Here is a 26,644-nt window from a genome sequence, read left to right on the forward strand (position 1 = left end):
GCATGGACTCTTTCTGAGGCTTGACTAAGTCTCATAGTGTGGGGCTTAGGAAAGCGGGCTGTGATGTGTGGCACAGAACTGGAGAGCTGTGTGGCTGCTGTCATAGTCCTCATTTGTCAAGTGTTGTTCCAGTTTCTAGTCCTTAGCGGTATTCTGCCAGCATGTGGTCATAGCCTATGGTGCCAGGTTCTTACTGCATGCGTGATATAATGCTTGGATTTTCAGTGATTACTGAAATCCTAACCAGGCCACTTGTGTAGAAGCGGACTTGTGCTGCAGGAAGTTAAGCTGGAGAGAAATCTTACTATTCCTGCTCTTCACTTGGAGTCAGTCACTGAGCACCATAATTCTAAACTCGTGTGTGGCTTTTGGGTACTTTATGAACCCTTTTATAGTAACTCAGAAGCAAGCAACTGATCGAATTAATATATTCCCATCAAGAAGTGATTCTGTTAACCTCTCTTCCCCCGTCTACTCCATGTGTGCTTTATGAAGGAAGGGCTTTAGTCATTGTTCAGGTTGCCCCAAGTAGCAGAGGTACAAGTTCATGAATGTGCAGGGTTTCTGTGAGCCTTAGCTACTTGCAGTCTTTAAAACAAAGAAAAAGAATAAACTAAAACACAACAACAAACCCCTAAACTCACTACTCAACCAAACCACAACAAGAACACCTCCTCCACCCCAAGAAGGCACCCTTCTGTGATTCTTAGTTCTGGCTTGTGTGGGCTTCTTGCTGTTGCTGTTGCTGTTGTTTTTCAACATCAACGGGGATTCTCTGTGTAGCCCTGGCTGGCTTAGAACTTAGAGATCAGCCTGCCTCTGCCTCCTGAGTGCTGGGATTAAAGGTGTGCACCTCCACCACTACCTGAATACCTTCTAAATTTCTGAATTAAAGGAAGGGTTTAAATCGTAGATATTTCTTTTGCTATTTAATAGTCTCAATTTTTTTAACATGACTTTGACAGGAAGGATACAAAGATACAAATATAATTAGGAAAACCAGGGAGAAAAAAATTAGTGCCACCATGTATGTGGTTATTTTATGAACCTTTTGTTTAACATCTTTTCATTATATACATGCACATTCTCTGTCTCTCTCTGTCTCTCTGTCTATCTATCTACCTATCTCTATCTCTATCTCTATCTCTATCTCTATCTCTATCTCTATCTCTATCTCTATCTCTATATCTCTATCTCTATCTCTATCTCTATCTCTCAAGTTTGGAACATTAGAGCTACTTTAAATGATTATGCTGTTTATGTTGTATGTTTTTGTGGTCTTAAAACACAAGAGTGCCATAGATGTGTCTTTCATTAGCAGGATAGGGAATAAAATTCAGTGTGTGTGTTAAGTACTCTCATGCCTAGGGTTAGTTTCTAGAACCCCACTCTTTTTTTTTTTTTTAATTTGTTTATTTATTTATTTATTTATTTATTTATTTATTTATTTATTTATTTTTATTTGATATATTTTTTATTTATATTTCAAATGATTTCCTCTTTCCTGGCTCCCTACTCCCTGAAAGTCCTATAAGCCCTCTTCCCTCCCTCTGTTCTCCACCACCCTTTCCCACTTCCCTGTTCTTGTTTTGCCCTATACTGCTTCACTGAGTCTTTCTAGAACCAGGCCACTCCTCCGTCTTCTTGTACATCATTTGATATGTGAATTATGTTTTGGGTATTCCAATTTTCTAGGCTAATGATATCCACTTATTAGTGAGTGCATACCATGATTAATCTTTTGAGACTGGGTTACCTCACTTAGTATGATGTTCTCCAGCTCTATCCATTTGCCTAAGAATTTCATGAATTCATTATTTCTAATGGCTGAATAGTACTCCATTGTGTATATATACCACATTTTTTGCATCCATTTTTCCGTTGAGGGATACCTGGGTTCTTTCCAGCTTCTGGCTATTATAAATAGGTCTGCTATGAACATATTGGAGCACGTATCCTTATTACATGCTGGGGAATCCTCTGGGTATATGCCCAGGAGTGGTATAGCAGGATCCTCCGGAAGTGACATGCCCAGTTTTCTGAGGAACTGACAGACTGATTTCCAGAGTGGTTGTACCAATTTGCAACCCCACCAGCAGTGGAGGAGTGTTCCTTTTTCTCCACATCCTTGCCAACACCTGCTGTCTCCTGAATTTTTAATCTTAGCCATTCTGACTGGTGTAAGGTGAAATCTCAGGGTTGTTTTAATTTGCATTTTCCTAATGACTAATGAAGTTGAGCATTTTTAAGATGCTTCTCAGACATCCGAAGTTCTTCAGGTGAAAATTCTTTGTTTTAGCTCTGTACCCCATTTTTTTAATAGGGTTATTTGGCTTTCTGTGGTAACTTCTTGAGTTCTTTGTATATATTGGATATTAGCCCTCTATTTGATGTAGGGTTGGTGAAGATCTTTTCCCAATTTGTTGGTTGCCTATTTGTCCTTTTGATGGTGTCCTTTGCCTTACAGAAACTTTGTAATTTTATGAGGTCCCATTTGTCAATTCTTGATTTTAGAGCATACACTAAAGGAGGAACTTTCCTCCTGTACCAATGTCCTCAAGGGTCTTCCCCAGTTTCTTTTCTATTAGCTTCAGTGTCTGGCTTTATGTGGAGGTCCTTGATCCATTTGGAGTTGAACTTAGTACAAAGAGATAGGATGGATCAATTTGCATTCTTCTGCATGCTGACCTCCAGTTGAACCAGCACCATTTGTTGAAAAGGCTATCTTTTTTCCACTGGATGTTTTCAGCTCCTTTGTCAAGGATCAAGTGGCCATAGGTGTGTGGGTTCATTTCTGGATCTTCAATCCTATTCCATTGATCTGCCTGCCTGTCACTGTACCAATACCATGCAGTTTTTAACACTATTGCTCTGTAGTATTGCTTGAGGTCAGGGATACTGATTCCCCCAGAATTTCTTTTGTTGTTGAGAATAGTTTTAGCTATCCTGGGTTTTTTGTTATTCCAGATAAATTTGAGAATTGCTCTTTCTAACTCTATGAAGAACTGAGTTGGGATTTTGATGGGTATTGTGTTGAATCTGTATCTATATTAATCCTGCCAATCCATGAGCCTGGGAGATTTTTCCATTTTCTGAGGTCTTCTTCCATTTTCCTTCTTCAGAGTCTTGAAGTTCTTGTCATACAGATCTTTCATTTGTTTGGTCAGAGTCACACCAAGGTACTTTATACTGTTTGTGGCTATTGTGAAGAGTGTAATTTCCCTAATTTCTTTCTCAGCCTGCTTATCCTTTGAGTATTGGAAGGCAACTGATTTGCTTGAGTTGATTTTATAACCTGCCACTTTGCTGAAGTTGTTTATCAGTTGTAGGAGTTCTCTAGTGGAGTTGAACTCTACTCTTCTAAGAGAGAGTAGAAGATGGGAAAGAAGGAGAAAGAGAGGAAGGGTAAGATGTGAGATAGACAGAGAAACTATCTTTTTAATCTAGTCTTGTACTATTGTATAACAATTGATTCAGTCAGTTCTTGGTTATTAGACTATTTTAAAAATAAAAAATTGTACTGCAGTATGAATGTCCTTGCTTGGATTTCTATACTTTCTTCCTAATGATGAATTCATGAAAGTGATATTGCTTAGTAAGGAGGCCTAATTTCTGCATTGATTTAAATACTGGGGGAGTGAGTTTTGGGGTGTAGGTCAGTCAGTAGAGTATCTACCTAGCATGCGAGCCTTGTGTTGGAGAGTCAACAATATTACTAGTGTGGTAGAGCATGCTATAGGAGTCTAGCACTTGAGAGGTAGAAACAGAAGGGTTAGAAGTTCAAGATTACTCTTGACTTTTTAGCAAGACTGAGGTTAGCCCGTGCTACATGAAATCCTGCCTGATTGAAACACAAAGGATGGGTTGGGTGATAGGTCTTTTCTGTGAACGTCAGGTCCATTTATGATTTCTGCAGTAACTATTTAACTGGTAGGCAACAGGGCTGCATTTGGTCCACAAATTGCAGTTTAATTTCCTCTCATTTGAAACAAATTCAAAGCTGATTAAGGGTGGAGCTTCATCCCAAATAGGCTGTAAGCTACTTTTATATCATTGCATATTAGAAATCTCTTCCAATTTCAATTGTTTAATTGCTCGATGGTTTAATGGGTGGATCCCTTTCTTTCCAAATGCATCACAATCTCAATACTTATTTTCAGATACTTGTTAAGGGGAGGGGGGGTTCAGACAAGCCCCTGTTCTTGAGCCTCAGTCAATTTCATTTGGGAAGCTATTGATGTGCATTCATATTTTCATACACTTTATATTTCAGCACAGGGTAACAATTTGAGGGGTTAAAAAAGACCACTTTAAATTACATTGTAGGGGAGACATGTCCATTTCCCTCACTCTGGAAGATTTCTTCATAGAATTGGGTTCTAGGCATATCTGGGAATAGTAAGGTTAAATAAAAGTTTTAGGGCAGTGGTGGCACATGCTTTTAATCTCAGCACTTGGGAGGCTGAAGCAGGCAGATTTCTGAGTTCGAGGCCAGCCTGGTCTACGGAGTGAGTTCCAGGACAACCAGGGCTCGAAAAAACCAAAAAAAAAAAAAAAAAAAAAAAAAAAGTTTAGTCAGAAAAGAAATGATATCATGTGCACATCTGATGAGACCCATCTCAGCAGAAAGATACTACAGAATTAATTACTGAACTTTTAGTACTATTCACATAGCTAATGACTTTTTTGCATTCCAAGTTTATATAAAACAGCAGTTATTGGTCTATTACTGCCTTAGAGGTATATGTTGAGAATCAGGTAGTTAAAATAATTGTCTTTTGTGCCACTATGAATTTTAAGAGATTTATGCATTATTTCTTGAATATATTTTGGTTTACTGATATGGAGAAAGCTATGAGGTAGGTGTATTGGAGGAATAAAGCTGAACAAATGAGTTATTGCTCTTAGTAATAGAAAACCTGCCTTAAAATTTAAGGATGGCCAGTGAGTGCCTACCTAATGTGTCTTAGAGAGCTGGGGAGGAGGAGAGCCCTTTCTCCTCAGCATCAGGGGATCTCGTATAGTAGTTGTCACTGGAAAATACAGAGACTTCTAAAGCAGAATGTGTATTTGTGTGGGGGTGTGTGTGGTGGGGGAGGGTGGAGACAGCCAGAGCAGTCTGTCCAGTGAGGAGAGCCAGGACAGACATCAGAGGCATCGGATAGACTCATTAGATTCTAGACTAAGTATTCTTGAGGAAAGAGAAAATAAAACTGAAGAACAGGTCAAATCAAATTTGGATTCTTCAAGGTCTAAGAAGAACTTTAATGGATAATTTGTGGGGAACATTCCATTTAATGTGGGAGAACACATGTGACCATTGGTGGGTGTGGCACTGGTTTAAGTGAGGAATGAGCCACACTTATAAGTTAAGTGGTTATCACTTAACATTTGCGCAAGGGCCTAGTGGATACGTTGTAGAATTGATTATCTACCAGGCAGTAAGGTACAGCGAGGAGACTGAAAACCAAGATTGGACAGACTTTCAAAATCAGTGGGTTTGGGAAATAGGGAGAAGACTTTCAGTTATGAAGTATGGCTCTGAGTAAAATTTCTTAGTGAGATTTTGGTGATAACTTTGCAAAATGTAGTGAATTAGGGGTATGCTTTAGCAAAGAACCAAGTGCAGCACACAGCCCTAGTTTGTTTGATAAGGGAGATACTAACTTGATACCTAAAAACTTTAGAGGGAGCATGACAGTTCAGGTTAGCATTTATGTGAAACAGAGAGGGTAGGTTCGGTGTATCTGGAGGTAACAGATGAAACCTAGGTAGCACATACCATTGAAAGATTACAGAGGGAAAAGGGTGATTTGTAACATTACTTATTATTAGGTGTTGTCAGATAAATGCGAGGTAACTAACACTCAGAGACACACAGACACAGACACAGACACACAGACAACCTGACACACACAAGCACTTACTTGTGAAGTATTCTGTTTCCTATCAGCCTTCTTCCCCTTTAAGTTTTCAAAGCTACTAGATTTCAGGAATGAAGTGTGTTCACTTAGGGTGAACATACAAGAATATGTCCACTGGAAACTATAAGAAACTCCTTCTTGTTTTATTCCCCACTTCTTAAAATCCTTGGCAACAAAGATGTCACTGGTGGGACGCATTTTCCTGTGTCCTTTATCTAGCTGCAGAATACACAGCTTTTCATTTCCCTTGCCTTTTCACACCCACAGAGATCGGTGCATTTGCAGTGGGCATACAGCATATTTCATAGAAATCAGTTTTGTACCTATGTTCTCTTCTTAGTTCCTTGGCAGGCTTGGAGGGAGGATTGGACCATGGAGAGTCTAGTTTGTGTTTTAGTTGACAAAGTTTCTACAGTATGGAACAGCAGGTCCGAGTGCCTCTGCATCCTTTCTCCTCTTAACTTTTTTCAAGTTCAAGTTTCGTATTCAGAGGAAATCAGCTAGGTCCATTATTCTCTGGGCATAATTTCCTGCTCTTTGGCCACAAGCTATAGTCTCTGGCTCTCTCATTCAGATAACTGGGTCTCCTCTGATTAGTGGAACCCCTCTTTAGGCACAGTCTTGATTGTCAGCTTTAACTAATTAATTTCAAATGGGGTGTCAGGGTTCTTCAGAAGTGTTTGCATCTCCAGTCAGCCATTTGTGTGTTGAATCTAGTACTATTTGCCGTCTCTATTTTATTTCTTAAGCCATCAACTGCTACTTTATTTTTTAAGAACAATCAATTATTCATGTAGATGGTTCAGTGGTAACTTGTGTTCTTTGTGCTCCTGACTTTGAGATGTCTTCCTCCCAGCCCCATTCCCCAGGAAGAAGACTCGAACTCAAAATATATTTATAAATACACTCGTCATATAGTTAGACTCATTTCTCACTTATTTATAACAAAAATTAAGCGATTTAGTTTAATTGATATTCGGCTGGGAATCTGTTTACCTTTGCTCAGATAACTTGGGCTTGTTTTGTCACATTTTCCCAGGCGAATCTTCCACCTGGCACTCTCCCAGAATCCTTTCTGCCTCCTGTATGCCCCACCTCCTACATTGTGCCTAAGCTATAGGCCATCAGACTTTAATTGACAGGTGCCTCATCCATACAGATAGAAGATATTCTCTCCACACAGCCCTCTGGCTTTTCCTTCCCAATACAATTTTTGTGTGAGATTTTTGGGCTGTGTGACTCTGTAGAATTCCTTGTCTTCTGATTGCCAGGTTATGTTTCTATCCCTGCTGTAACATGTACAGGGGGTTCCATCTCATATGACATGGCCTGAACTCAGATTGTTAGGTTACTCCCACATCTTTTGTCACTATTGTTGTAGCATATTTTTAGTCAAGATATTAAAACTATTTTTACATTTCGTGGTTATGTAAGCGTAAGTATTTTGCATGAATATTTGTGTGTGTGTGTGTGTGTGTGTGTGTGTGTGTGTGCAGTGCATACCTATTGGCTACAGAGGTTAGAAAATTGTTTCCAAGTCCCTTGAAAATACAGGAAGTTAGAGGCAGTTCTGAGCCATCCTATCAGAGCTGGAGCCCAAACCAAGGTCTTCCAGACAAACAGCCAATGCTATTAATCACTAAACCAACCTCCCAATCTGTCTCTTGTTTTCTTTCTGCATCAACTGAAAGATACTTGAAGCATAAGAAATAATATTAAAATAAAATAGATTATCTCTACTTTCTTACTTTGGACATTACACATAGAAAAACATGATCATACAGGTTACCTAAAATGAAGAGCCAAGATAACATGCATAGGAGAAAAATGATATTTAGATATATTATATTTGCTCTGTTTACTCTTTGGTGTTTATCTCTGACTGATTTTAGTGAATTATTCACTCCATGAAGATTTGCTAATTTTTACTGTTCAGGAAAAAAAGAAATAATAACACATTTAGATGTATTTCAAAGATATTTACTACAAATTGGAAAATGGTTTCAGAATGTCATTATAATCAAGTTATGCTTGGCTCCAAAATGATGAATGTAGATATTTCCTTCCCTTGATTTCACAGTTTATGGTTTTCCTAATGTAACAAAGATAACTATTTTAACTAAGTGTAGGATCCAGAATATCAGCTGCCAATCATGAAACAACCACTTCAGAAGCACTTTACCCCGGTTATAATTGAGAGTGATTGTTTGCAGGGCTGAGACTGCTTGGTGAACAATTAAATAGGATGCATTCCATTGTCATGGTGCTAAATGAATGACATAATCCATGTCCATAAAGAGGGAAACATTTTGTTCAAAGACTCTCAATAACAATTATAATACAGGCTTCTTCAGAAACAACTTCCAGTATATAAGACAGCAAGGGAGGGGTCAGAGAGGAAGAGGACAATGGAATTCTACCCTCTGGAACAGGCAGTAGGCAGGGAAAGATATTTTATTAATATACAAGAATAGTTATATGGAATCCATTGATCTTAGATGGATTAATGTCAACTCTCTGAAGTATTCAATAAGTTTTAATAAAATAATGTTTAAGCCTATATTTAGAAGACATCCTAAAAATTTTAAAAGTTACTTGTTGATGCTAATAATAATAATCTGTGTGTGTGTGTGTGTGTGTGTGTGTGTGTGTGTGTGAATCTCACTTTGTAGCCCTATACAGTAACTCACATGTAGATCAGGCTGGACTCCATCTAAGTGATTTGTCTGCCTCTGCCTTCACTTCCAGGATTAAAAGTATCTACCAGTACTCCAGGACAAGAACATCAATATTTTAAAAGCCCAAAGAATTCTTTACCAGGGCTTCATTAATAGTTTATTAGAACTCTATTCATTGAAAATAAAATTGTTAATTTTAGAGGTTTTCATCTGAAAATTGCATGGATAGGAGAGGAAATCTGAAACAATATTACCTTCAGTCACTTTCCTACACTTTTATACCTTTCATGTATACATCTTTAGAAAACGTTTTAGATCATCACTAATCATTTAAACGTTTACTTCCTTAGAAATGTACAATTTGTATTTACACATCTTAAGCTACTTTTTAGACCCTCACAACTTACCTGAGCTTGAACCCTTTTCATCCAATCATTTACCAGGAAGCAGCAACTTTAAATAAAGTAATAGTAAAATAATTACTTTGAAACTTATTTTGTGAGTTTGTCTCTTTAAGAGGGAACTAGTTCTGCAAGGTAGACTGTGTTTGCCTTTCTCAGCATGGGGCCTACAAGTTCTAGAAAACTGTAGGTAGAAGCCCCAATTATATGACTTAACAAGGCAGCTAGTGTCTTGGTAAATAAGCTTATGTGTTTGCCCTGTTGAAGCTACAGTTCATAAGTCCATATGCTCAAAATTCTGAAAAGAATAGCAGGAAGTATTATCCAAATGGTCTCTGTTTTCACAAAAATTACAAAGACTTGCAGGCTACCTAGATATTTGTCCTGGTTTCCATGGTCAACAAGATGGCTTCCTTGGCCAGCCTTTGGCTGTCCTACAGGAAAGCATTAAGTTTTCTGTTCCTGCTCAAGGCAGCATGGACTTTCAGCTCCCAGAACCAGAAGGTCTAAGAGAGTTTCCTGTAGAGAGAACACACTAGGGAAAACTGAACTTATTTGAAAAGGCAATGTCAACAAGTGTCCACAGTCTTGACAAACCCTGCTGGAGAGAGAAGCTTGTGCACAGTTCAGTCTAGTGGTTACCAAAGTCCAGGTACACTGTTATCATGCCCATTGGTCAATTAAATCTCTGAAGAGATGGAGGATCATGTATTAAGTAACCCCCATTTTAAGTAAACTTTACTTGTTTTAATTACCAGTTTTAGGATTAACCTTGAAGACACATACAGGAAGCTAAATAAAGTTTCTCATTCATAGGAATGACATAACAGTTTACAAATTAGTGGCATTCATAAGAGTAAGAGTTGATAATTTTATCCCTGTTCAACTTGAGCTTTATAATTTTGAGTTGAAGATTTAAACTGGAGATCTTTTGCCATTAAAATATAATGTTTAACTATAGATATGCTGCATAGAGGGCCTGGAAATTTTTCTTGATCCTTTTTACAGTGCAACATTATAGAACATCATACTTTCTTGTATAATTCAGTTTACCCAAACAGCTAAAGCTCAGTAAAGTTAGCAAACAAATCATACAGACATCTATTTTTAAGTCAAATACTTCTTTTTTTTATTTTTTTATTTTAGTCGATATATTTTTTCTTTACATTTCAAATGATTTCCCATTTTTTGGTCCCCCACTCCCTGAAAGTCACATAAGCCCCCTTCCCTCCCCCTGTTCTCCCACCCACCTCTTCCCACTTCCCTGTTCTGGTTTTGCTTTATACTGCTACACTGAGTCTTTCCAGAACCAGGGGCAACTCCTCCATTCTTCTTGTACCTCATTTGATGTGTGGATTATGTTTTGTGTATTCCAGTTTTCCAGGCTAACATCCACTTATTAGTGAGTGCATACCATGATTGATCTTTTGAGACTGGGTTACCTCACTTAGTATGATGTCCCTCAGCAGAAGAATGGATGCAAAAAATGTGGTATATATACAGAATGAAGTCAAATACTTCTAACCAAGTAGATCTTAGGTATTTATCAACCTTACATATCAAATACATATTGTTCCTCACATTAATTTAGAAGTCTGATATTTAATATCATTAGCAAAGATATAAGCATTTTGACAAAATATCCCTAAGTCTGTTTGTGTTATCCTGAGTATATCTTTATACCTTTAGGAACTTATCATAATACAAAAATACCCTCCATTATAATTCCAATACTTGGTTTTGTTCCTATATTCAAAATCGAATTGCCTTAGTTGGCTTACATTATAGGGTCATCTTAAAATGGTGATGAAATCAAATGGATTGAACCATTTAAACTTAGTAAAGATTGCTGCCAGCTATGTGCTTGCTATTTAATACATCTATTTTTTTTTTTTTTAGTAAATCTGATTTTTGAACAAGAGTTGAATCCAAGTTTCATATACAGTATATATATTTTACTGGAAATCAATGTGTCTGTTTATCATAGGACTGGGAATAGTCTCACCTCAAAACACAGCTGTATCATTCCTTGGAATATACTTAAAAGATGCTCCACCATCCCACAAGGACACATGCACAACCACGTTCATAGCACCTTTGTTAATAATAGCCATAACAGTGAGCATAATAATATAATATATTATAATATATTATATTATATTACAATATAATGTGTCCTGCCAACAAATTGCGCAGAGACAATGATAGAGACTGAGGGAATGGTAAACCAATGATTGGCCCAAATTGATACCCATCCCATTGTCAATAACCAGCCCTGATACTATTAATGATACTCCTTTATGCTTACAGACAGGAAGTTACTCTAAGTGTCCTCTGAGGGACTATCACCCAATGGAAATAGAGGCAAACTCGCTCCCAAACTTTAGATAGAGTTTGTGGAGTCTTATTGCAAATTTATCCAACTATGAAGATGCTGAATTTAATATTGTACTTTTATCCACAGAGATGATTCGAAGTTGCATGAACATAGAAATAGAGGAACATGCAGAATGCCCACATTATCATACAGTTTAGGATTAGTGGGGACAACATGTACATTGCACTTTTCAGTGGTTATTGCATTTAATATAAGAATTTGAGTGTTATTCCTGCTACCTGGTGGGCACTATTGGTAACAACTAAAAAAAAGAAATGTAGTAAAAGTTATTTAGTTCTCTTACATAGCAACAAAATATGGCCAAACTTATTCTCAGAATCCATCTATCTCCAGGATGTCTTCTCTATTAAAAACTCAAAAACAAACAAATAAAGAACAATATCAACAACAAAAAAATCAGAAGAACAAAACAAAGAAAAAATGAAATAATCAATGATATTTTCTCTCATACTCTTATTTATTTCCCTATATCATCTATGGTACTCTACAGAACATATCCAGAACCTACCATCTCTTTTTGTAAGGGTACATGATTCACCTAAAAGGAAATCCTGCACTCTATTCTGTATAAGTTATTCTGTATAAAATGTATACTTATTCTGTATAAGTTCAGCATGCTGGGGTCTCGCCATCACCAAGATAGATGACCAAGTGAGCTTGCAGGCAAGATTTAAAGCACATTAATGTATTCCAGGATAGGTGACCTCTATCTTACTCCATCTTTAAAGGCATTCATTACCAGGCATGGCAGCTGGAACTTGTTACTGGGGAGGTCTGGAAACTTGCCTAACCAATGTTCTTGCTTCAGGCTAAGTAACTGGGCACTTTCTAGTCTTTGACAAACTGCCTGAAGCCTGAGATTTTTTGTACCTGACTTGCCTGGACTTGCCCAGTTGTTTAGTCTTAGCCTCCTAAACTGCCAGTTTGAAACCTGTCATGGAGTCAGCCTAGCCTTCTCACATGAAGCCAAACACTATTCAAACGATTACAATCTCTCAGTCTGCCATAGCTACTCTTTCTTTCTTTCTTTCTTTACATTTTTCTTTTCTCAGGAGTTTTTTAATGCACAACTTCTAAAGTTTCCCATTCTCTCACAACAACAGCACTTTTGCCATACTCTCCTAGTACCTGTGCCTGGGGCAATGTCACCTGAAATTTGCATTTGTTTAGCTCAATGCACATTTTGTTACCCTTTCTTCTCTGCAGACTCTCAGATTCCACCTTTTCAATTGTTAAACATCTCATTGAAGACTTTGTGACAACTCTGTGTAAACTTGAAACCAGAAAAGCAAGTCTCTGATTTAAAATCACATCTCTTGATGATAGAGATCTTTTTTTTTTAAAGATTTATTGATTTATTATATGTAAGTACACTGTAGTTGTCTTTACACACACCAGAAGAGGGTGTCAGATCTTCTTACAGATGGTTGTGAGCCACCATGTGGTTGCTGGGATTTGAGCTCAGGACCTTCAGAAGAGCAGTCGGTGCTCTTAACCACTGAGCCATCTCTCCAGCCCGATGATAGAGATCTTTAAGAAGGACACAAGTAACTAACTCCCTTAAAGAAATACAGACCCAGAAATGGACCCACACACCTATGGTCACTTGATCTTCCACAAAGGAACTGAAAACACCCAGTGGAAAAAGATAGCCTTTTCAACAAATGGTGCTGGTTCAATTGGAGGTAAGCATGCAGAAGAATGTGAATTGATCCATTCTTATATACTTATACTAAGCTCAACTCCAAGTGGATTAAGGGTCTCCACATAAAACCTTACACACTGAAACTAATAGAAAAAAAAAAAAAACTGGGGAAGACCATTGAGGACATGGACACAGGGGAAAAGTTCCTGAACAGAACACCAATAGCTTATGCTATTGACAAATGGGACCTCATAAAATTACAAAGTTTCTTTAAGGCAAAGGACACTGTCAAAAGGACAAAAAACGTCAACCAACAGACTGGGAAAGGATCTTCACCAACCCTAAACCCGACAGCGGGCCAATACCTAATATATACAAAGAACTCAAGAAGGTAGAACCCAGAGAACCAAATAACCCTAATTAAAAAGTGGGGTACAGAGCTAAACAAAGAATTTTCATATGAAGAACTTCAGATGGCTGAGAAGCACCTTAACAAATGTTCAACATCATTAATCATTAGGGAAATGCAAATCAAAACAACACTGAGATTTCACCTCACACCAGTCAGTCTGGCTTAGGTTAAAAACTCAGGAGACTGCATGTGTTGGCAAGGATGTGGAGAAAGAGGAACACCCCTCCTGGTGGGATTGCAAGATGGTACAAACACTTTGGAAATCAATCTGGTGGTTCCTCAAAAATCTGGGCATGACACTTCTGGAGGACTCTGCTATACCACTCCTGGACATATACCCAGAGGATTCCCCAGCATGCAATAAGCACACATGCTCCACTATGTTCATAGCAGCCCTGTTTGTAATAGCCAGAAGCTGGAAAAAACCCAGGTGTCCCTCAACAGAGAAATGGATACAAAAAATGTGGTATATTTACACGGTGGAGTACTATTCAGCCATTAGAAACAATGAATTTATGAAATTCTTAGACAAATGGATGGAGCTGGAGAACATCATACTAAGTGAGGCAACCCAGTCTCAAAAGATTGGTCATGGTATGCACTCACTGGTAAGTTGATATTAGCCTAGAAACTTGGAATACCCAAAACATAATTCACATATTAAATGATGTCCAAGAAGAACGGAGGAGTGCTCCCTGGTTCTGGAAAGACTCAGTGCAGCAGTATAGGGGAATACCAGAACAGGGAAGTGGGAAGGGGTGGATCGGGCAATAAGGGGAGGGAAGAAGTCATATGGGACTTTCGGGGAGTGGGGAGCCAGAAAAACAGAAATTATTTGAAATGTAAATAAAAAAATATCGAATAAAAAAATAAATACAGCACTACACAGGTTAACAGGTAGATGCCCTTACAGAGGAAATACAAAAATCCCTTAATGAATGACAGGAAAACACAATCAAACTGCTGAAGGAATTGAACAAAATTATCCAGGTTCTAAAAAGGGAAATAGAAACAACAAAGAAATCAGAAAGGGAGAGAACCCTGGAGATAGAAAACCTAGGAAAGAGATCAGGAGTCATGGATCACCAACAGAATACAAAAGATAGAAGGGAGAATTTCAGGTGAAGAAGATACCATAGAAAACCCTGACCCAACAATCAAAGAAAATGCAAAATGCAAAAAGCTCCTAACCTAAAACATTCAGGAGGACACAATGAGAAGACAAAAGCCTAAGGATAATAGGTATAGAAGAGAGTAAAGATTCCCAAGGTAAAGAGCCAATAAATATCTTCAACAAAATTATAGCTGATTCTATCCTTTCCTCATGGGCCCAAGTGAAACCTTACCCAGTTTATGATATCCCTCATGATCAAATTCAACAATTTCATCTGATTTTTCTGTACTGTTTCTTCATAATCTGCCTTTATTATGATTTTCTAGCCTATGGCCTTTGTATTTATTTGTTGTCCATTTTACTGGTGACAGGACCAGTGTCACCTGGGAACCCAGGAAAAATCACTGATGTAATCTTCCTTCTAAATCAGCCAAGTTCCTGGGGAAGGTGTTGTTTCTACTTTCTGCTTTCTCAATGATGTCTAAATTTAGATGATTAGAAACAAAAGAATGTGTGTGAATAGAAGAGCAATGGAGAATGGAAAATTTTTTGCCTCTACCAAGTAAATCTCTATTCATGATTTCTGTGTGCAAGAAATTTCACTTTATTTCCCCCATATTAGATATGATGCTTAGCTGTCATTTTATAATGAAATGAATTCTTTTCCTTTTGACTTTAAAATAACTGTTTTCAACATGACCTCTTTGTCAAAACATTTCAATATTTAGCATTATTCTTACAATGAAAGAAAACCTCACGGAGTTTAGTTTTTGACATAAGGCACACGAATCCTTTTGGACCAGGAACATCCAGACATAAGGCAGTGAAAAGCTTTGGGTGCTTGATGAAGTTGCTATATTCCAGTCCAAGTAAATGGAAAATGAACACAATTCATGAGTACTCATGATAACTGTCTAGAAGAAATCATTTAAGTTTCTAAAGCTGATTCTATTCACTGCAAAAATAAAGATGAAACATTTTAGACACTTAATTTGTACCTAATGCTTATAATACATCTACTTCAAAACTTGAGCTTTTGAGTATGTTTGTGGAAAAGCATAAGAGGGATTTAAGAAATATCAAACAGCGCCATATGTTTAGAATAAAAGAATTCTTTAATAAAACACATGCAGCATTCACTAGAAGAATGTAAAATGATTTTTTTCAGTTTTAAATTGAAGTTCATTTGGATGGTAACAAAAATATGCCTGTATTTTTCCTTATCAATAGATGTGCATGTTAAATACATGGTTGTTTTTATAGATTCTCTGTCTTCTGTTATATATGCGTTCATTTTATGTATATTTTTTTCCTGGTAACTGCCCAATATCTTGTATATTTAAAACATTCTTTCTGTATTTCTCAAATACAGAAAATGTGGTATATTTACACAATGGAATACTACTCAGCAATTAGAAACAATGAATTCACAATTTTTTTAGGCAAATGGTTTGATCTAGAAAATATCATCCTAAGTGAGGTAACCCAATCACAAAAGAATACACATGGAATGTAATCTCTGATAAGTGGATATTAATTAGCCCAGAAGCCCAGAATACCCAAGGCACAAATTGCATAACAAATGACTCCCATGAAGAATTATGGAGAGGGTCCTGATCCTGGAAACGATTGATCTAGCATTGGAAGGGAATATAAGGACAGAGAAAAAGGAAGGAGGTGATTGGAGAAGGGATGGAGAAAAGAAGGTTTATGGGACATATGGGGAGGTGGGATCCAGGAAAGAGGAAATCTTTTGGAATGTAAACAAAGAATATAGAAAATAAAAATATTAAAAAAATAAAAAAACATTCTTTGTTTAATTTTGAAGACATTTTAATAACACTATTGCCAATAAATCATCTAATATTAAAGTTTGAAGTCATATATAATATGTACATGTAATACAGTTTCATGTAGGAATGCACTGAACTGAAAGAGTATAAACCAAAACATAGAGAAATGTATGAGTTTGTGTGATTGTCTCTATGATGTAGATATCTCCTTTGATACATTTTAATGAAACCTAGCACTGTTCATAAACAGCGCTAATTATATTCTTAGTAGCTATGCTACTTGATGAATTATCATGATTTTCCAAAACACATTTATTTGGTAGAATTCAGTTATGCCATTTGCAGGTATACTATGTACTATACAGGGTTTTTTCATATAAAAATGTTAGTAGCAATGAGTCATAGGTTCTAGGGGTAACTTCCTTTGGGCTTCCACTGTGATAATTCTTTTTACCTTTTCTGATTTCCTATTTTATTTATAGATGGCTACACACTTACAAGAAGCTTGCAGAACACCAAGTAGATTGGATCTGAAAAGAAAATTCTTCTGCCAAATAATAATAAAAACACCAACTGTGTAGAACAGAGAAAGAACATTAAAAACTGCAAGCAAAGTAACCTAAAGTCCAAGCTGTCAGTATTACATCTGACTTCCCAAAAAGGCTCTAAAAGAGAAGATCCTGAAAAGATGTCATGTAGACCCTGAGAGACTACAGATGCCAGGCTCCCCAAACTCCTAATCATCATAAATGGAGAAACATATATATTCCATAACAAAATCTAATTTAAACATCTTAATACTAATCCAGCCCTACAGAGAGAGAATACTGTAAGGAAAACAAGACAGGGAGGATAACTACAGTCAAGAACACAAAAGGAATTAACAGTACACCCAAAAGAAGAGACTCATACACATACCCAGTACCATCTCCAATATTAAAATAGCAGTAACTAACAATCATTGGTCACTCATTTCAGCAACAAGAGACTCATATCACTTATGAAAAGACAGAGGTTAACAAAATGCATTTTAACAGGATTCATCATTACGCTGAATACAAGAGACAAGTATCAAAGGTAGATACTATCTCAGAGTAAAGAGCTGGTAAAAGGTTTTACAAGCCAACAGGAAAAAGAAACAGACTGGAGTAGCATTTAAAATATTGTATAAAATAGACTTTCAACCTAAAGTAATCAAAAGAGATGGAGTAGGACATTTCATACTCATCAAAGGGAAAGCTCACCAAGAGGAAGTCTTCATTCTGAGCATCTATACCCCAATTACAAGCATAAAAATGTTTATTAAAAAACATTAGTACAAGGAGATAAGAACGGATCAATTCGCATTCTTCTGCATGCTGACCTCCAATTGAACCAGCACCATTTGTTGAAAAGACTATTTTTTTTCCACTGGATGCTTTCAGCTCCTTTGTCAAAGATCAAGAGACCATATGTGTGTGTGTTCATTTCTGGGTCTTCAATCCTATTCCATTGATCTGCTTGCCTGACATGGTACCAATACCATGCAGTTTTGATCACTGTTGCTCTGTAGTAAAGTTTGAGGTCTGGGATACTGAATCCCCCTGAAGTTCTTTTGCTGTTGAGAATAGTTTTAGCTATCCCGGGTTTTTTGTTATTCCAGATGAATTTGACAATTGCTCTTTCTAGCTCTATGAAGAACTGGGTTGGGATTTTGATGGGGATTGCATTGAATCTGTAGATAGCCTTTGGCAAGATGGCCATTTTAACTATGTTAATCCTACCAATCCACGAGCATGGAAGATTTTTCCTTTTTCTGAGATCTTCTTTGATTTCCTTCTTCAGAGATCTGAAGCTCTTGTCATATAGGTCTTTCACTTGTTTGGTTAGAGTCACCCCCCAAGATACTTTATGCTGTTTGTGGCTATTGTGAAGGGTGTCATTTCCCTAATTTCTTTCTCAGTCTTCTTATCCTTTGAGGATATAAAGGTCACATTTTTAAAACAGTGCAGAAAATCACATACATAAAATAGTAATGCCGAATCCTTGTGAATTTTAACCATCTTTTATCAACCAATATTCAAGCCAATTGATACAAAATCTTTTGAGGAAGTAATATTTGAATGATGGGTTGACATTATAATAGAGCTTAGTCTGGAAACACACATTCTATCTATTTATACTTTATGTGTTTTGTTTAAAATTCAGAGTAGCCTTTATTTTCAGGCTTAAGTATGCATAAAGCCCCAATATCTATCTGGATTTATTTCAATTAATTTATTATAGATTTACTTATACACAGAGATATACAAAACATGAAGAAAGATATATAGAAAATTCAGATTGCAAGAAAAATGCAATAATATTCCCTCTTTTCTCTACCATTGTAAAAGTTCATATGGAAATAAGTGGTTGCCAAGGTTGGTTTCAAAATGTTTTCATCAAGCATGTATTACATGAGAAAATTATAAATAAGAAATTCTGAAGCCCTTTCCTCCACTACCCTGGCTCTAACCCTAAAAATGCCACAAGGAAACATATATATAGCTTGAAAACACAACAAGTAGCACCTATAAAATAAAGAAACAAAATGAATATTTCTTCTGTGGAAGCAAATAACACCCAAGAGGAGTAGACAGCAGGAAATAATCAAACACAGGGCTGAAATCAGCCAAGTAGAAACAAAAAGAACTATACAAAGAATCAAACAAACCAGGAGCTGGTTCTTTGAAAAAAAAACAACAAGATAGACAAACCCTTATCTTGGGATTACATTCTGTAATTTTTTTTGGCCAATATCCACTTTGAGGAGTCAAAGGGCAGACCTTAGATGAAATGCCTTAGAGTCAGGGGAGGGAACTTGTGGATCCCACTTCCAGTAGAAAAAGAGGGCATCAAGTAGAGGGGTGGGGTTGCCATCCAACAGTAAAAAATTCTGACCCAGAAGAGTTGCTGTCTGAAAGAAATGCAGGGACAAAAATGGAGAAAAGCCTGAGAAAAGGATGTCTAGTGACAAGCCCAAACTGAGATCCACCCAAGGGGAGTCTGCAAGGCCTAACACTATTACTCATGCTGAGTTGTGCTCAACAAAAGGGGGCCTATCATGAGTGTCCTTTGAAAGGCCCACCAAGAGGCTGAAAGAGTCAGATGCAGATATTTATTCTGAAGCAATGGAAATAGACTCAAGACCCCATTGGTTGAACTAGAGAAAAGCTGGAAGAAACTGAAGAGGAGGGCAACCCTATTGAAAGACCTGTAGTCTCAACTTACATGGACCCCAGACCTCTCTCAGACACTGAGCCACAAACCAGGCAGCCTACACCAGCTGATATGAGGCCCCGAGGACATATACAGCAGAGGACTACCAGGTCTACACTCAGTCAGCCAAGATGTACCTAACCCTAAAGAGACATGAGGCTCCAGGGAATTGGGAGGTCTGGTGGGGTAGAGATTGGGGTATCTCCCTGTTGGAGATGGGAGGAAAGAGGAGGTATTGGATGTAGAACAATCAGAGGCTAGACCAGGAGAGGGATAAAGTCTAGACTATAAAAAATGATTAAATAGTAATAAAATGATGATGATGATGATAATAATAATAATTTCATAATATTATTAATAATTTATAATAATTATTGTTATTATAAAACAACTAAAACTAAGATTTAAAAACTGCAAGAAAGAATCAAAACACAACCACTCACTGTACTCACCAGTACACCCCAGATTAAGAGATGACAACAAATAGCTTCACGGCAGCTTGTGATTTTCAAGCAGAATATCTTCTTTGTTAACTAGGGGTACCTCCAGTTTGTAATTTTCTGCCTCAGTTTTGTAAATTTCTGTGACTACACATAGGCATTTGGCAACTTTATATAATAATCACACAAATACAAAGAAACAAACAAAAATAAAAATTATGTGTATATAGTCATCATTATGCAGTTAACATGATATATTCTGAATATTATGTAAATTGTTAATTTCTGTCTGTGTGCATCTGTGTGTGTGCATCTGTGTGTGGTTATGTGTGTGTTTGTGTGTGTGTGTGTTTGTGTGTGTGTGTTTGCACACATGCTTCTAGTTAGTAGCATCTGTTCTTTCCTTCCCAGTACAGGGACTTACTGGGGGCATCACATTTGTTAGCAAATGGTTTTAACTTCTAAGCCACCAAACTAGTTCAAGGATTGGAACTTTAAAAATCCAGTTGAGGTTCATAAATGGAGCCAGGTCTCACCTCAGGACATTAGTGCACACCTATAATAATTCCACCACTTTGGATATGGAGACAGGAGGATTTATAGTTTCATGATAGCTTTGTCTACATAGCAAGACCCTTACTCAAAACAAATTAAAAATGTCCATCATAGTAGATCACTTCTGAGATGTCAGTACTTAATAAGCTGTGACAGGAGGAACACCACAAGTTTCAGTCTGAAGTATCCAATTACTGTATGTCATAAAACTTCCCTTCTCATAAAGAGCCAGACCACTCCATTTTACTATTTCTTAAACTTAACTAATGCCCATCCACTTGATTGAGAAGGGTAAAACCAATGTCTACAATGAGGAGGCTGTGCCACATAGTTCAGCCTATTTGTCAATTCCCCACAGGCAGCCTGCTGATCCGTGAGGTCAGTCCTGCTGTGAACCTTGTTAGAAATTCCAGGAACCCCATTGGAAGATTTTCAACACCCTCCTGAGGAGGATCCCATGGTTTCTCACAAAGATGTAATGCCAAATGGGATTACCTCAGAAAGGTATTATTCATGGACTTTATCATATCCACTTAAATGAAGAGTATCAACAGGGCCCTGCTCAACTTTTCACAAGGTAATTAAAGACCCAAAAGAGTTCTCTCAGCAGACAGGATCTCCTCTCTCTACAGGGCATTCCATCAACAAGACAGAAAGCAAGTCCCTGAGGCTATAGGCACCTTACTGCTGCTCTGTGAAATTCCCACTTTACTAATGGCTCCCTAGGTGGATACAAGAAAAGAAATATCAGAATCATGGAGAGAGGGAAGGAAGAAAATAATGTGGTTTGGAGAACATCTTGAGACTCTTCCTCTTCCTCACCCATATGGATTAGGGTGAGCCTAAATGGAACCTGTGATGCTATTGTCTTTTCCTATTCCTATTTGGGCTGGATCCTGAGAGGGCTATAGGCATCCCTTTTATTCCCTTTGGTCTTTCTTCCAGCATATTCAAAACACAGTATAGAATACAGAAAGCAAACTTAGGAGAGAGGAAGTTTAAACAATCTTTAGTTTATCAAGAGTGCTCTACTCTGCAGCACTTGGGGTTCCCAGTGCAAGCTTCACCTGATGGGGCGGGACCTCAACAAGCTTCCAGCCAATGGGAGGTCTGGAGGCGGGGCCTGTGGAGTGCAGGGCCTATCCCAGAAGTGTGGCTGTGAGGGTCGGGGTGGGGCCTGGGGGCGGGGCATGGCAGGCTGTGGTGAGAGCCTGGTGCTGGAAGCTTGGTGACCTGGCCCAGTCTCCTGAACCACTCCAGCTGTGCTGCAGCCCAGGGACTGGAGGTCCCTGGGAAGATGCATGGTGTGGGCCTGAAGGTGAAGTCCTGCGGCCGGGCCTGGGGGGGCGGCTGTGAATGCAGGAGGTGATGCCGGGGTCCGGGCGAGGTGAGGAGCCGAGATGCACGGGAACTAGAGGGCAGCGAGCTCGGGACCGCCCGGGCTTGGGCCCTTCCCCGCTGGGCGGAACCGGGATCCAGGGCGGCGCCGCTGCGGGTCCTAGGCAAGCTGAGGGCCAGGTGGAGCCTGCGTGTGCTCGGGTCCCAGTTTTCCCTGAACCTGCCGCCTGGCTGATGCCCTGGCAGCTGGGATGGAGTCAGGGGAGGCGCCCGACCCTGCATTCCTGCACAGGAAGGTCGTGGGCTCTTCTTGAGTAGGGTGGTGGGGACTGGACCTGCTGGCCAGGCGCTGGTGTCGCCTTCACTCTACTGCTAACTCTTCCCTCCCCACCTCCTTTGAAGGGCTGCCAGCCCTGGTGGTCTAAAACATTTTGTTTAGTTGAGGCAATCCAGTTCTTATAATTCTAAGAGACTTGGCTTTCACTTCTGGGGACTCTTGTTAATTGAAGTCCTGAGTTACTTAGTGTGTTGAGTTTTGATGCCACCAAACTGTTCAGGTTTTGGATACTTAACGAATCTCAGTTCTGTGCCCCTGCAACTTTTTCAAAGAAAGTAAGATGCCTTTGAAAGAGTTGAAAGGGGGCTGGAGAGATGGCTCAGCTGTTAAGAGCACTGACTGCTCTTCCTAAGGTCCTGAATTCAATTCCCAGCAACCAAGTGGTGGTTCACAACCATCCATAATGAGATCTGGCTCCCTCTTTTAGAGTGTCTGAAGACAGCTACAGTGTACTTATATATAATAAATAAGATTAACCATGTTTCCTGTTGTTCTCGCCTCTGTCAGGTACGCCTTGTTGGAATTGACATTTCACTGGCAGAAAACATGAAGATATCTGTCCCTCTACTCACAACATGGATGTTCCAAATATTAAGAGAAATGATTATTAAGTAAGTACTGATCTCGTTCACAGTGTTTCAGAGTGTATAAATGCCCTCTTTGGTAGTAGTTTTTCAAGACTTGAGAGTAATTTTATAGAGTATATTCCTTACCAGTTACTAGACTCCTCTTATCTTACACATTAGAGAAATAGTGTTTTGTTTTGTTCTGCTTTTGTTAATATTCTGTGCCTTTTATTGTTGGGAAATAGAGGATCATATATCTCAGACTGGCCTTGAACTCCCTATTCAAGGATAATCTTCAGTTTCTGACCCTCCTGCCTCTGCCTGTGAGTGCTGAGATTATAGGTTGCATCTTCATGGCTGGCTGTCCTGTACTGGAAGCCAAACCCAGGGCTTTGTGCATGCTTTAGGCAAGCAACCTACAGTTGTGCTGTTTCTCCAGCCTCTATTTCTGCATCTTAAAAATGCTGTATTGGACCAGTGAAATGGCTGGGTTAGGCACTGTCTGTGAAGCCTTAGACTGGACAGAGGTGTTCTCTACTTGTGAGCTGGGAAATGCCTATATCTGCATACATACACTCACTAGATAAATAAATGTAAGTGAGGCAGGAGAATCAGAAAGACTTAGGAAGGTTGGAATCAGCTGCATTCACTGGATGACTTTCTTTTATTCTATCTGTCTTTTAATTCCTTAAGAAGTTTAAAGGAGATTGGTTCCCATTCTGGATCTCCATCATCCATGCTTACAGTTTGGAAAAGCTTCAAATTTTTCCCTTGTTCTCCAGTCTTCTGTACTGTTTGTAGAATATGGGACTGAGGGGGTGTCCTTTTCTTGTCCATCTTCTTAGGCCTAGGAGGTAGAAGAGGGGGCAAGTAAGGATTATGATATTTAGCTGTTCCTATTTTGTGGAATAGTTTGAAGTGCCACGGTCACCCCAGCTGGGTATGGGGGTCCCTGTGATGAGGGTCCTCGATGTCCAGGTGGGTAAGGATTCAGCTGTGAGAAACAGAAACACAGAGGCAGCTTGAATCTGAGGGTATTTTGCAGCTCTCAAGCAGGGGTTTTTATATATTAAAAACCAAATGTAGCAACTCTTAGAAACCGTATCCAGTGAAACAATGACTAACACCAACAAAAGTCATTTGGCACAGTAAAATACAAACATCATCTGAACATTACAACTCTTAAAGTACATGTTTAGTGAATCATAAATAGGGCAGGTAACATCATTATTATTAATATAAATCATTAAAATATAACAATTCTAAAAGGATGTATTCAATAGGGCGGTCATCCAAGGCTAATGGCATATTCCCAAGAACAGGTTAATAAATCTATATGTTCAGTGCTCTCAACCGCTGAGCTAACTTTCCTGCCCAATATGGTTAATTATTATTTAGCATCTAATGCCTGATTTTTTATAAATCTTCAACACATAAATTTAAACTATTTTAATTCTTTAAAATTAAGGCTTTCTCTACCATATGACAAAGCCCACCTCCAATGTCATAGGTGTAGCCATATGAAATTTTATTATTGGGAAAGTTTTCATCTATCATAATAATTTTATAAGTGATTTAAAAAGTAAAGCATTGATTTACCTGGAGATATGTTAGTGACCCACATCTCAAGGCATGGTTTCATAACCATTGTTCTTGCATATGATCATGGTCTAGGCTCCCAGGAACCTGTAACTAAGGAATGAAAGAGAACAGAACAGAAATGTTGTCATGAGAACTAGGGCTCAGTATGTTTGCTCCAGGGGAGAGTTCCACAACTGGTTCCAGTAGACCTCTTTCTTTTGAAGTTGAATTCTCAGTCTGTGGAACTTGTCAAAGAGATTCTCCTGGTGTTGGTATGGCATTGAAGTTTATTGGTATTAGGTCTTTGTTGGAGGTCTGATAGAACTCTGCATTAAACCCATCTGATTGATCCTGGGCTTTTTTTTTTTTCCTTGGGAAACTATGAATAACTGCTTCTATTTCTTTAGTGGGTTTGGGATGGTTTAGATAATTTATCTGATCCTGATTTAGCTTTGGTACTTGATATGTTTCTACATAATTATACATTTCATCTAGATTTTCCAGTTTTCTTGAGTATAGGTTTTGTAATAGGATCTGATGATTTTTTGAATTTCCTCAGTATCTGTTGTATGTCTCCCTTTTCATTTCTGATTTTGTTGATTTGGATATGGTCTCTGTGACCGCTGGTGAGTTTGTGCAAGGGTTTATCTATCTTGTTGGTTTTTACAAATAACCAGCTCCTAGTTTGGTTGATTCTTTGTATATTTCTTTTTGTTTCCACTTGATTGATTTCAGCCTTGTGTTTGATTATTTACTGCCTTCTATTGCTCTTGGGTATATTTGCTTCTTTTTGTTCTAGAACCTTCAGATGTGCTGTCATGCTGCTAATGTATGCTCTTTGCAGTTTCTTTTTGGAGGCATTCAGAGTTATGGGTTTTCCTATTAGCACTGTTTTCATTGTGTCCCATAAATTTGGGTATATTGTGCCTTCATTTTCATTAAATTCTAAAATGTCTTTAATTTCTTTCTTTCTTTCTTCCTTGACCAAGTTATCATTGAGTAGAATGTTGTTCAGTTTCCATGTGGGCTTCCTCTTGTTTTTGTTGTTATTGAGGACAAGCCTTAGTCCCTGGAGATCTGATAGGGTACATGCATGGGATTATTCCAATCTTCTTATATCTGTTGCGGTCTGTTTTGTGTCCAAGGCGAGTATATGGTTACTTTTGGAGAAGGTACCATGAGGTGCTGGGAAGAAGGTATATTCTTTTGTTTTAGGACAAAATGTTCTATAGATATCTGTTAAATCCATTTGGTTCCTAAATTCTGTTAGTTTCACTCTGTCTCTGTTTAGTTTCTGTTTCCATGATCTGTCCATTGATGAAAGTGGGCTCTTGAAGGCTCTCACTATTATAATGTGAGGTGCAATGTGCACTTTAGTAAAATTTCTGTTATGAATGTGGGTATTCTTACATTTGGAGCATAGATGTTTAGAATTGAGAGTTCATCTTGGTAGATTTTTTCCTTTGATGAGTATGAAGTACCCTTGCTTACATTTTTTGATTACTTTAGGTTGAAAGTCTATTTTGGAACATTTGCTTGGAAAATTGTTTTCTAGCCTTTTATTCTGAGGTAGTATCTGTTTTTGTGTCTGAAGTGGGATTCCTGTATGCAGCAAAATGTTGGGTCCTGTTTACATATCCAGTCTGTTAGTCTATGTCTTTTGATTGGAGAATTGAGTCAATTGATATTAAGAGATATTAAGGAAAAGTGATTGTTGCTTCCTGTTATTTTTGTTATTAGAGGTGGAGTTTTGTTTATGTGGCTTTCTTCCTTTTGGTTTGTTAAAAGAAGATTATTTTCTTTCTTTTTCTAGGGTGCAGTTCCCTCCTTTTTGAGGTTTCCATTCATTATCCTTTGAAGGACTGGATTTGTGGAAAGATACTTGTAAATTTGTTTTTGTCATGGAATACCTTGGTTTCTCCATCTATGGTAAAGTTTTTCTGGGTATAGCAGCCTGAGTTGGCATTTGTGTTCCCTTAGGGTTTGTATGACATCTTTTCAGGTTCTTCTGGCTTTCATAGTCTCTGTCAAGAAGTCTGGTGTAATTCTGATTAGTCTGCCTTTAAATGTTACTTGACCTTTTTCCCTTACTGCTTTTAATATTATTTCTTTCTTTAGTGCATTTGGTGTTTTGATTATTATGTGTCAAGAGGAATTTCTCTTCTGGTCCAATCTATTTGGAGTTCTGCAGGCTTCTTGTATGTTCATGGGTATCTCTTTCTTTA

At 38.1% G+C, this 26,644-nt stretch overlaps 1 protein-coding gene across 1 annotated transcript in view; it reads left to right on the top strand.

The window, feature by feature from the left end:
- The window catches only part of LOC127667083 (uncharacterized), a 174,979-nt gene that overhangs the window by 93,764 nt on the left and 54,571 nt on the right, over positions 1 to 26,644 (top strand). Inside the window, exon 5 of the mRNA XM_052160115.1 lies at positions 22,780 to 22,883. Coding sequence (XP_052016075.1) covers positions 22,780 to 22,883 — 104 coding nt within the window. The remainder of the gene's footprint in view (positions 1 to 22,779; positions 22,884 to 26,644) is intronic.

Source organism: Apodemus sylvaticus, chromosome 16 (assembly GCF_947179515.1).
Source record: "Apodemus sylvaticus chromosome 16, mApoSyl1.1, whole genome shotgun sequence".
In the NCBI taxonomy this organism is placed as follows: domain Eukaryota; kingdom Metazoa; phylum Chordata; class Mammalia; order Rodentia; family Muridae; genus Apodemus; species Apodemus sylvaticus.